We start from the raw sequence: 13077 nt of genomic DNA, 5'->3' as shown, positions 1-13077 counted from the left end.
ATGTCAGGTATTTGTTATGTAATCGCAGACACAAGTTTGAGTACAGAATCTGTTGTTTAGGTACATACTTGTGCCAGGATTCCAGCACAAACAATAACATGCCTTATAAAAACACCTCACAAGACAAAGGTCGTTAGAGGGGGTTGCATAAGAATAAACCATCTAGACTCCATGTTGCTTTGCAGCGAATCTCAGAATTGTTTTCTCTATGATTCCTGATCTGGAGACTAAGGGGCCGATCTCCTCTAAATATTGTACATATGTAAATACACTGCATAGTCATCTCTTTCTCTTTACTCTCCATACACTCCTTACCCTACCCGCCTGTGGTGAAACAATGTAACAAAGTACTCAGTGCCCAGGCGCAGTACCACAGAGAGATGTAGTCACTCGATCTTGTGATTTGAAAACATTCTTCAAACAAAAAGAACCTGCAATACCCCAGACCCAACACTAGATGGCAGACTAAGCATGTAAATCTACAGCACTACATGCCACAAACAGATGTCTACTGGGTAAGTAAAATTTTCCTTCCAAGTCTTCACACTTTTTTGTGTGTCCATCTAGCTTTGGTAAGTGTTTTTGTGTGTACATGCCAACATATGTGAATACGCATTTCAGAGAAGTAGCAACACAATTATGCTGTTAAGTTGCATTTGAGCAAGTGGTATTTTCAAATTTAGGGAAAGTGTAACATGAGATGTCCAAATTCTTCCACTATGGATTTTATTCTTTCATACATTTCTCTTACAGGCATTGCCAATGAAAATGGGGGAATCACATTCTTTCCAGTTCAGGTCAACATCAGTGGTCAACCTCAGGCAATAGCTAACTCCATTCAGCCTCTCACGGCCCAGAGCCTGACTGGTTCCTTGACAGCACAACAAATGAATGTGTCTGGCCAGGTGTCAGTACAGCAGATGTCTGCCAGTCACGGAATGCAGCCACGACAGCAACCCAGCAGGCCCAGGAAGGCAAACTCAATCACTCTGTTCTTCAGAAAGGTATTGATGCGTTTCATGATTAAAAAAACACTAGACTCTAGAAAGTAAGTGTTTTAGTGACATGAGAGTATTGAAGAGTCAGTTCATTAATTGTGGGTTGTAAAATTGTTACATATTGATAAAAAATATATATTTGATCCATTAGGTGGTTAGGGTTTCAAGTGTGCAAATGGGGCGTTTCAATATTATTAACAATATTTGGGTGGATATGTTACTAATGTAAATGTTTTAATCTTATAAACAAATAAATTAATTAGACTACAAATTTTGCAAATTGCTCTTTAACACGTTATATGAAAGGCCTAATTATCATACACATTCATATGTAAGTTCAATATTTCATTATTTTGTTGATTCCTTTGAGTTCTGTTTATTTCAAGAAACAGTGTGTACTACTCCTGTGCATAGATCTGGATTATGTCAGTGCCATCAAGAGTGGCCGGGGAATACCTTCTGGAGGCTTGACAGTATGGGTCAAACTATCAGTAAATTATCAGACTAAGGCGCTAGTAGCTGATTCTTTAGACATTTTAGCTCTAAAATGCATTAGTCCAAGGGGGGGCTATAGTGCACATTTTAACATCTATAATAGGATCACTAGGCAAAGCATGGACTTGGTGACCCTATCCAGATCAATTCTTTAGTTGAAAATCGACTTTAATCTAACATTTGAGCCTTTGGATGACTCCAATCATAGTATCATAAAGGAGAAAGATGAAAGATGGGGAATCCTGAGTCATGATTTGCCACCAGTGAAAAAGGGTTTACTGCCAACTTAGGCCTTAGGGCATGTAACAGTCGATCATTCTCTGACTTAGTTGGTAAACACACACATAATATCACTAATTGTTCAAGCAGAATAGATTATATCATGTTTGATGTTCGGCTCTAGCACTCTATGAAAGATATAGTGATTATTGAACATATAGATAGTGATCACAATGCCCTGCACCTTTCATTGGAAGATTTATTCTTGTCTCCTCCGAATGACACATTCTCAATGCAGTCAGGCATGATCAGCCTATCAGATAACAAATGTATGTTACAATGGTCCTGAGTAAGATGTCGCCCAGTTCTTTCAGCATGAATTCATGGAAAGATAGCGCAGACATTAGACACATTAGTCATGGCTAAAGACAGTGATATTAAATCCAGCAAAATAATAGCATCCGTTCACGAGGACCTTTACGACGATTTAAGAGCCTTACTTACCTGGGAGATAAAAAAACATAAGAAATGTAAGAACGCAGAACTTTCCACACTTAAGCCAATTAAGAATGAGGATCTGAATGATATTGGAAGTGCTAGGGAAAACTATAAAAGAACTTGAGATGGCGAAGCTGAATGGGAAAGGGAGATTTGGCAGAACTTAACATAAGTGGCCAAATCAGGGAATCATAAAATATTTTGACACATAGTTGCACACAGTAGCAGGTGCAGTTTGCGCTCTCATTGGGAATAAATCCCATCCAACCAATGCGTTCTAGTGGTGGTTCAACACGTCTGTTTTCTCGAACTACACACAACCCCGCACAGCATTCCACCCCATACACACACAAATACACTCGGCCAGGAATACCTCTCTCGCCTACAAGAAATGCACTCCCTCCAACAGAAAGTTGCCACAGAAAGGTACCACCTGCAACATCAAGCGAGCAGTGTCTACTCCCTCTACTTACTCATCCCCAAAAAGAGTGACTCAATCACGCGCATCCTCGACCTGAGGCCTCCTGATCTCTTCATCCTTTTAGAACATTTTCGCATGACAACTCTGCAGGATGTCATCTAGGACGATTGCGTTATAGGGCTCAATCTCAAGAATGTTTGTTTCCTCATACCCATCCATCCTGCTCATCCATGGTAACTTTGGTTTGTGGCAAATAGACATTTCAGAGTACTTTCTTTTGCAGCCACCTCAGCTCCGGGAGTGTTTGTGGAATGCCTATCAGTGGTGGCTGCACATTTGAGAAGGGATTCAGCTCACAGCCTGAATTGTGGTATGCATTCTATGGATGATGGCCTCGGGTATCACCCCCATATTGAATGAAGGCTTCAAACACGCTTTCTGCAAGAGTTCCTTTCCGTGGTCCCATGCAAAGGATCACTGGTAAGATTTAATGTTGGTATGGATCAGAGCTTATAGCTCTCTGCAGTGATGGATCGGCAACAACTTGTTGCAAGGCAAGCCTTTTGCAGACCCCACTTCAAAGGTAACTATTATTACAGACTTCTCTCTCACCGGGTGGGTTGCATGTCTCAACAACATGGCTGTGTAGGGAATCTGGCCCTCCAAACATCAAGGCTTCCAAACAACTATCTGGAGTTGGTAGCCATTCACATAGCTCTGAAAGCCTTCTTAAAACTCGTTTGGGACAAAGTAGTCCTCATCAAGACAGACAACATGACTGTCATGTACTACCTACAGAAACAGGATGGGGCACACATCCCGAGCTTTTCGGTTAGTACAGGGGATTTGGCACTCCACCACAGCCTTCACTTCATGGCTGAACATTTTGGACATTTTGATGCTCAGAAAAAAAAAGTCCATGACTGGGAACTCCACTTGCAAGTTCTACACATTTACTTGCAATGTTGAACCATCCCAGAAAACACAAAATATCCATATTTCACCTCAAAGTACCCACAGTCCAGAATTGGTCAAGAATATTTGCATATGCTTTTCCACTTCTCCCACCATGTCTCTAAGTGGTGAGGAACTTGATGCAGACATCACTGACGTGGGAGAGACAACCCACTCTCTCTCTACTCTGCTGGAGATGTCTGTCAACTCTCACAAGCATCTCCCACTCAGGCAGGACCTTGTTTCACAGAGACAAGGTCAGCTCAGCCTTGCAATTTGGTTCCTGAGGTCTTAGAATTCAGGACCTCCTCTCAACCTCCTCCATGATTGAATGCCCATTTTAAAGAAATCCTGACACAAAACGGGTCTTTTATACTGCAAAATGGAAAAGCTTTGTTTACTACTGTATTTCCAAGAACCTGTACCCACTAAAGCCTACTGTCCAGGACATTATTGGTTACCTCTTTAATTTCCAAAAAGCAGGTCTCGCCTACACCTCCTTTACCTATCTGCAGTAGGAGCTTACATGCAGCATATGGAACACTCATCCCTCTTTAGAATTCCAGTTGTTAATGCCTTCATGAAGGGTTTAAAGCGAGTTATACCCACTAGAGTGCTTTCTGCTCCCAGATGGAATCTCATTGCAATCCTCCGAGGTTCATGGCACCACACTTTGAACCTCTGCATTCATGTCTCCCTTCATTTCCTATCCGGAAGGTAGCCGTCCTCGTGGACATTACCTCTCTCAGACGCGTTGGAGAACTGCTCGCCATACAAGAGCTCTTCATGAAGGTCCACAACAAGAGGTTTGTTCTTAGAACCGGTCCTAAGTTCCCCCTTAAGTTGGTGTCACCTTTCCATCTTAACCACACTGTAGGTCTACTACTCTTTTTCCTGCAAATTAACTCAGTCACTGAGAGAGTGTTACACATGTTAAATTTCAAGAGTCTTTATTTATTGACAGAACCAAGACTTTATGTATTTCCGAGCAGCTTTGTTGCCTTTGTAAAGCCTGACAGAGGGCACCCCATCTGTAAGGCAGGCATAACTAAGTGGAAAGTTAGATGTGTTCAAATCTACTACAACAAAGCAGAGAGAGTCCTTCCTATTCCACCCAGAGCACACCCCACTTGTAAGAAAGGAGTGACTCTTAGCTACCAAAATAATGTCTTACTACCAGATATGTGTAAGGCAGCCACTTGTTCAACACCCCAACCTTACCAAGCACTCTTTGAGAACATCTTAGCCTGCTAACAGGCTATGGTGGGCCAAACAGGGTTAAGAACCTTGTTGCAGATATTTGTATCCTCCACATGCTAGCAGCCAATTGTGGAGGGACTGCTTTAAAGTCTGTGCTAAGCATATGTGTATCCAGCCACACATGCTAAAAATGGAAAACGTTGCCCTGTAAGCATCTGTTCATAGCGTGTAGTGCTGTAGATTCTCATGCACCTGGCCTCCTCCACAGAAGCCTGTGTTTTTGGAGATTACCAACTTACTGCACTGTCCTTCACACACCTTACCTTTGTTGACACTCATACATTGTCTGATCCACTGTGTGAAAAGAATGGAACATGGGTTTGATACCATGCACTATGAACCCCAAGAGTAGGAGTCAAGTTACATCTTGTGGCTCATGAGACTTCACTGAAGGAAAACTCGTAAGAATGAATCAGTAAATTACAAACCAGGATCCTTAATTATGAGGTGGAGAAAGTTAGACAGTACAATTTTCTGTAGCCAAACTCACTATCGCAAATAGACGCCCACCTTCCTTCATAGAGCCACCTCGTCGGAGGCTAGTGAAGCACACCAACTCACATTCTCACACAGAAGCAAAGGCAAGGAGCCCTGTTAAGGGGGAGGTGGAGTAACTTTACAGAGGAGGAACAGTAATCTGCTTTCCAGACAGAGGTGCAGAAATTTGTGCCTGTACTTCTGAAACTTAATTCATTGTCATCACCGCTAGTCCCATAATAGCCTGATCAGAGGTTGAAGTCACCACCATCACATAGGATAAGCGGAATACCTGATGTGTACCTCCTCTTGTGTTGAATGTTTCTCGTCAAAAGATTGAATACCTTGAGTGGTTTTGTATACTGTCCACCCAAAGAAAACAAGCAACCGATCGAATTTTTTTATTTGTAAGGTTAATTAATACCATTCTACAAAGCCATACAGAAAGACTCAGCCTCAACAGAGGTCACACACAATGATAGACATGACACAATCACACAGTTGAATTGACTGGAGAATCACACAGTTAATTTGAGAAGAGAGAGGTCACAGTTATATAGTTAGTTATATAGATTGAAATCCACACAAAGTCAATGACAGAACACAGAGGTTACACACATGGTGTTTAGGTTTGGAGGATGAGATGAGGCTGACTATTTTCGAAGACAGCTGCATTGTCTTGAAGATTCTTTCTGGGTCTCTGATCTCCAGAAGCTTAGTTGCTGCTGTGATGAGGCATCGTGAGTAGGATACTGAAGAACTGGTGTAGACAAAAATATGACCCCGCCTCTGCTACGGACCTTCTACCTCTTCCTCTGGCCTGTTGTGTGAGCCACAACTTGTATAGAGATACACTGCAATGTAGGGAGCATCACAGGAGTGCTGAACCTTAGTGTATGAAAGATGCTTTGTCTACTAGTGGCGCAGAGGGACATTATCATAGTTGTGTATGCATCCTCTTACTGTGGCCTTTTGACACTGCACCCTCATTCTCCCACTAAAGCCCCAATGTCTCAAATATTGGAGGAAAAAATGCCAGGGTGTTGGGACAGATTATGCGTGGGTGAAGACATTGTCTGTGTCTACTATAGTAGTGCTTGTAGTGACATAGCCTGCACTAGAATGTGTAAAACATACATACAAATTTACAAAGAGTAGGTGGAAAAGGTTGTAGCTCACACACAGTCAATGGTAGTGATTAGACAGTACACAAAGTACAAGAGATGGGCGGGCAGAGAGTTTATGAAGGAATTTATGTTTTACACTCACTGCCAAGATTAAGGATGTTGCACATACCTAGTGGCAGACTGTTCCTTTCGACAGATATTCCCTAAGTCACTCAACCAGTAGTGCTAACCTAAGATACCTTTATTTGCAGTAGATTACATTTGGACTTTTTGCTAATATCATTTATAGTTGAAAATATGTTGCACCATGTACCATAATACTTTCATTTTGTATCTTCTACTGCAACAGGTTTACCACTTAGCAAGTGTTCGCCTACGGGATCTGTGCATGAAGCTTGACATTGCTGAAGAATTAATGAAGAAAATCTGGACATGTTTTGAATTTTCTCTCGTGCACTGCACTGATATGATGAAAGAGAGACATTTAGACCAGCTGCTGATGTGTGCCGTTTATGTGATGGCAAAGGTAAAATTAACTTGTTTCCAGAAGCAATAAGAAATTAAACATTTCTAAGTGTTTGTTTATAATTTTTATGTAGACATATATATTTAAATGTTTATTTATTTCATTTGTAAAGTACATTTATTGAATATGGGTGTCCTACATTTTTTTTAATTGCTTTCCCATTTTCTTATTTCTCAATTGGTCTCATGCATTTTGTTAGTTCAGAATGCTAGAAGGCGAGTGAGGGCCCTATAGTTGTACCTGAAAAAACAAAGGCCTTAATATCTGGAGAATTTCTTGGCTTGGGTGCAGATCTGTGTTAATAACCACCCGGATCTGTACGGTTCAATGTGTTCCTGTAATGTTTTGGTAGAGGCTACCATTGCTATAAACGCCTCTTTGGTGGGGCTGAAGTGTTGATCTGGGCAACATCACTGTGCCTGTGGTTCATGTCGTAGGAGTGCTTGCTCATTAATGTTTTGAGTTGTGAGCAGCTGGTATTGCTATAAAGGCTTTCCTCCTTTCCATGTCAAGGAGCACCATTCAGGTTTTGTCTAACATTCTGTCTATCACCACCACTGTCCACTACATTTTCAGGCAGAATGAAATGAGGTCTTGGACCTTGTGTTGAGAGGATGTTCGGCTGTGGCAAATGGTCCAGCAGTGGAACATTTTACCAATTGCGACATCTCACACGGGCCTGCTCACTGTGTGGCTGATACTCTGAATGGTCTCTCTATAGAGGCCCATGAGTGGGATCTTCTCCCCAAAGTGGCAGAACTTATACTATCCAGACTGGACTATCCATGTGTGAATGTCTTTGCCATGGCCCAGAAAAGGAAGTGTCTTCTTTGTTGCACAATAGACTTTCCTCCTGAGTGATCCTGTAGGGATCAAGCACTGCTGATTTTGATTACCCCAGGCTGGGCACGGAGGATTTGGCATGCTGATTAACTTATCACCCTCTTCCTCTCCCACACTGGCTGGACCTAATCTCCCAGCCAGGTGGCCAGGCCTTTCCTCTCCAAACACTGCTGTTGCGCAAATGGAGATTGAACAGTGCCAACTGAAGACCCTGTGCTTAATGCCTGGTATTCACTGCCTATTGTTGCAGACATCTCCTTGTCTACCAAGAAACCCTCCATAAGATCATTTTATGCAGGTCACCAGAATACGTTTGTTCAATGATGTGTCAGTATGTCCAAACCACTTTCACTGCTGCCTTTGCAAGCTACTACACTTCACACTGTTCCTTGCGAGCAGGGCCTAATAGATGCTATTGTAAATGATTATTAGACTGGTGTGTTTGCCTTTGTGTCTCTCCGTGAACCGCCCTCTCTGTATAAGTCACCACTAAAGGCATATTTTCTGAAAGATTTAGCTCACTTTTTTCTCTCGCTTGCTTGTTATTTCTCAAGTGGATTTGACTCTTGTCGTCTTCTCTAATGCTATCCCTTTTCATTACCAATCCGCTGTTGCGTAGTTCAGCCTCTCACTCTGAAAACTTGTCTTCATGGTAGGAGTAACTTCAGCCCATTGGGTCGAAGAACTTCAGGCCCTCTCGTTTCATCCACTTTTCACAGTCCTTTACAATTACAAGCTGATCTTCAAATCCTACCCAGCCATACCATCTAAATATGTATTTACCTTCAACATAGGCCCGTTCATTACCCTTATATTTTTCTTCCCTCCTCATCACACCAAAGAGGAATGGCTGCATAGGCTGGACGTCAGGCGTACAAAGTGTTACTATATGGACTGAACATAGCAGATAATCAGATTTTTGTGGGCTTCACCGGAGCCAAGGAGGGCAGAGTGGTGACCAAGCTCCCCATTTTGCATTGGGGTATCCTTCACATTAAGGTCTGCTATAGCTTAGCGAAGAAGGACCCACTGACTGACATTATTGCAAACTCTGCCACAGCCATTGCTGCTTCCACAGCTCTCACAAGAGATGTTCTGGTGGCTGACATCTGAGTGGCCAAGTGATTATCTTTACAAACCTTTGCTTAATACCATTACCTCACAGCTCAAGCATGCAGTGATGGATAGTCCGTCAGGGTTAGGTGGTATGATTTCCTTTGTAAATCAGCACTAATTAGTCTCACTTCCAGGAGAGTATTGTTTTGGGACTCATTTATAAGGTAAGGAGTTTGTGAGAATTCTCAATTAAAATAAAAAGTTACGTACCTTTGGTAGCGACATTTCTCTTGCATACTCTACTTTATGGTAGTTTCTATCCATCTTCTCTCCTTCAAGACAAGTCTAAAAGTGAATGAGGGGTAGCTCTTCTTCAGATCAGCGCTGGCTGGTGTGAAAAAAAAAAGAACTGATGTCAGTGGGCTGGGGTGGTGCCTGTATAGGACCTGCGATCATATTCGGCACACACGATGTCAACAACTGATGCAGAGCCGATGGACTCCACCTGACGGCTTGCAGGGGCACTGTGCGAGAAAAATCTCTGGATCCAGACTGACACCTGTGAGAAATTCTAAGGTAAGGAATCTGCAACAAGATATTGTCTCTACCAGATAATGAGTTACCGAAGGTAAGTAACTTGTTCAATAAGATCCCAAGGTAGGCAGAAGTTTTGTAAACTGTATTTGTTCTTGTCATTTATGCTGTCTAGGTTTCTCTCCTCACATTTTGATGGGCTGCGTAAAATGCAGCAGGCTTTGATCCCAGTGCACCAGTTAGTTTCTTATATGCCCTAATGTCTTCACATCCCGGGTTGTCCTGAAGCTACTTTGTGCCACCTGGCAGCACTGAATAGCTGTTGCTAATGAAACAGTTTGTGGATCCAGTCGGGTACGTGATTTTTCCTGCAATTGAATCAGTATTGTTTTGCATATTCACAGTGCAGTCTGCCAGAGCAGAGATATAACATATAACCAGCTATCACAATGCTTCCAACAGCACTTAACCCCTTCGGACGCCCACATAGAAACATACAAAAAATATTAGAACCTTTTACATATAGAATGTATTTATTTGAAACCTAACTGACTTAGGGCCTGATTCCGACTTTGGCTCTCCAAAAGAGCGCCCGCCGGCCCAGCGGAAATGCCCCTGCAACGAGGATGCCGGCTCCGAATGGAGCCGGCGGAGTTGCAGGGGTGCGACGGGTGCAGTGGCACCCATCGCGTATTTCAGTGTCTGCATTGCAGACACTGAAATACTTTGTGGGGCCCTCTTACGGGGGCCCCTGCAGTGCCCATGCCATTGGCATGGGCACTGCAGGGGCCCCCAGGGGCCCCGCGGCACCCCCTACCGCCATCCTGTTCCAGGCGGGAGACCTGCCAGGAACAGGATGGCGGTAGGGGGTGACAGAATCCCCATGGCGGGGGAGCGCGCTCCGCCGCCATGGAGGATTCTGTAGGGCAGTGGTAAACCGGCGGGAGACCGCCGGTTTTCCTTTTCTGGCCGCGGCTGAACCGCCGCGGTCAGAATGCCCTTGGGAGCACCGCCAGCCTGTTGGCGTGGTGCTCCCGTGGTCGGTGACCCTGGCGGTCACTGGCCGCCAGGGTCAGAATGACCCCCTTAGTCTCATTCAGTGACCTTATGCTAATTCCCACCTCACTCTCAATTGCATCCCCTTAGAGCAGCCGGACTCCTCCGACTTATCTTGCTTACCCTTCATATTTTCCTTTCTTCGCAGCCTACGCTGCTTCTTTTCTTTATTTTTGTTTACTTGCCCTTGATTTAACGTAGTCCACACTGAGTGTACTGTTTATTTAGTTTACAATTTACTTGTGCTCTGTGTACCCTATACTCTTTTCTCTGTGCATCATTTTGAGGGAGTTTAAATCAGTCGTATTTTTTTACTTCAAATCTTTATTAATTATGTGTTATTATATTGTACAGAGTGTTAAACTCTATTTGTTTGATTTGCACTTTGTCAGAAGAGAAACAAATACAGCTCTAATTTGCAAAAACCATTCGGTCATAATGCTCTCACCAGCCCTTGTCCCAAGATCCCCCAAACACAAATATCCAAGACAACACAGACAGAACACATTCACCATAGATCTAACTGTCACAAGGCATTTAGTAGCATCTGTGTAAAAAAAAGTAATTATTATTTGGGGTGAACGGTGCGACTACCTACCTCAATATACAATCACTACCCTTGCCAGGGTGAACACTAAATGAACCTGAGCTCAGCCCCTGGTAGCTATGGCACAGAGTAGACAGTTTTAACTTAGAACAATGTGTAAAGCTTTTATGCAGTAACAAAACAGCAATAAAGTTGAAATGCAAAACAATCCCAAACCAAATTAGAAAAATTAAGAAATGTAATCAACAAAATTACACCAAGAAGACAAAAATACAATAAGGGGAACAGTAGATCTACATTTTGAAGTTTTTAAGTAGGAATAGCTCTAAGAAGCATAAAGTGGCTATGATAGGCAATACTAGGTGTAGACCGGTGCCTAATGCATAATTTGACACTGACTAACAAGGTTCGTCCTGGTCAAAGATTTTATTTTCTAACTTTAGTCCTTTAGGTCCAGTCCCCACCACACAAGCATACTTATTTGTTCATACTTTTAAAGCTCCCGAGGAGCTATGGAGAGGTACTTAGAGACTCGCAGGGTGTTAGGCAGAGGTCAAAAAGCAGGATCCAGTCCAGGTCCAGTTGCCACTGATCAGCTGGGCAGTTGCAGGAAAAGGCCTCCCTGTGGGTTGAGGAAAGACATCAGTAGACCACAGACAAGGCCTGATTGAGATCATGTGCCGTGGCAGCTGGTTAGTGGTTCTCCCTCCCTTTGTGACCCAATTAAATAAAAACAAAAAAAAACAACCGGATTGTCCTGACCAGCAACACAGGTGTGAGAGGGTCGCAAACACTCGGACTCTATTCGTCCCTAAATCTAGATGGAGGCCATATCTTAGAGGAGACTTTGCTCCAACCGGCCTCCTGTTACCACCCCCACCCCATTCATGGTCGATTACAGGACTCATATGTGGAGTGTAAAGACATGGAGGACCAATATGTGAGAGTCCACTGCATCCTGACTGCCAGCGTGCACCCTGCAAATCGCCACGATTACTGGGACACAGCATGGTGCCGCAGTCCCCACCTGCGAATCACATTGCTGGGGATGCCTGCTCTCCCCCCCTAAACCTCCCACCCCTCACACACACACACACACAGATGTAAGTGGAGCCGCCTGCTCAACTTTGCGACCCCAGTGACCCAAGTTGAGAGCTGCAAGCTCAAGGAAGTGTAAATTATCATTCTAAGACACCAAGAGGCACATGACATCACCAACAAATGGCAAGAAGGCCTGAGTGCATGCTGCTGCGAGCAGCTGTCACAAAAGAGATCGGCGCACTTCACTGCGGTGAGGGCGTGGTAGCCTGTACCCTACGGACACACATGTGCTGCATACTCACCTTGCTCTAACTCACTGAAAGTCATGGCTCCCAGAAGTCTGCAGCAAACATAAATTGATCAGTTGATCATTGCTCCTGGAATTGGTGGGAGCACAACGATAGAGGACATGCAACAATCGCGAGACTCACCGGAACCTTCAGGAGCCCGGATCTGGGCGGCAATTAAGGCAGTGAGCTTGTTGGTCCAAGCAAGATTGAAGCCATGACACTAAACGTTAACCCACAGCGGACAGACTTTCGCAAGGTGTCAGAACGATCGCTTGAAATGGAACAGCAGGTGTCCAAAATGCAGGAAGAACTGTCTGAGATGAAGACCCCGATGGCTAGTCTTGAATCCCGCTCACAAAAACTAGAAGCCCGAGCAGAGGGTGCAGAGGGGCATTCCCACAGGTGCAACCTCAGGTTTCTGGGGTTCCCCAAGGGAGCTGAGGGGGTGCCTCAGATGTGTTCCTGGAGGATTGGATCAGAGTCGAAATCCCAAACGTGAAATATTTGCAGCTCTTTGAAGTGGAAAGGGCAAATAGGTCATTGGCCCCATCACCTCCACCCGGTGGTCCCCCAAGAACCATCATAGCAAAGATCCTTCACTTTAGGGACAAAAAGACATTATCCTGCAGTAAGTACGTCAGATTGGGAATCCCTCCTTTGAGAATCACACTATATGAATATTCCCTAACTACGCAAGAACAGTTCTACTACAAAGACAGTCCTTTAGTGGTATCA

General features: G+C 43.8%; 1 protein-coding gene across 1 annotated transcript in view; it reads left to right on the top strand.

Moving 5' to 3' along the window:
- The window catches only part of RBL2 (RB transcriptional corepressor like 2), a 533156-nt gene that overhangs the window by 313494 nt on the left and 206585 nt on the right, over positions 1–13077 (top strand). Inside the window, exons 16-17 of the mRNA XM_069216335.1 lie at positions 754–1004; positions 6799–6975. Of these exons, the coding sequence (XP_069072436.1) occupies positions 754–1004; positions 6799–6975 (428 nt within the window). The remainder of the gene's footprint in view (positions 1–753; positions 1005–6798; positions 6976–13077) is intronic.

Source organism: Pleurodeles waltl, chromosome 12 (genome assembly GCF_031143425.1).
Source record: "Pleurodeles waltl isolate 20211129_DDA chromosome 12, aPleWal1.hap1.20221129, whole genome shotgun sequence".
Classification (NCBI taxonomy): Eukaryota; Metazoa; Chordata; class Amphibia; order Caudata; family Salamandridae; genus Pleurodeles; species Pleurodeles waltl.
Note: the sequence above shows the minus strand (reverse complement) of the source record. Positions and strands in the feature narration are given on the sequence as shown.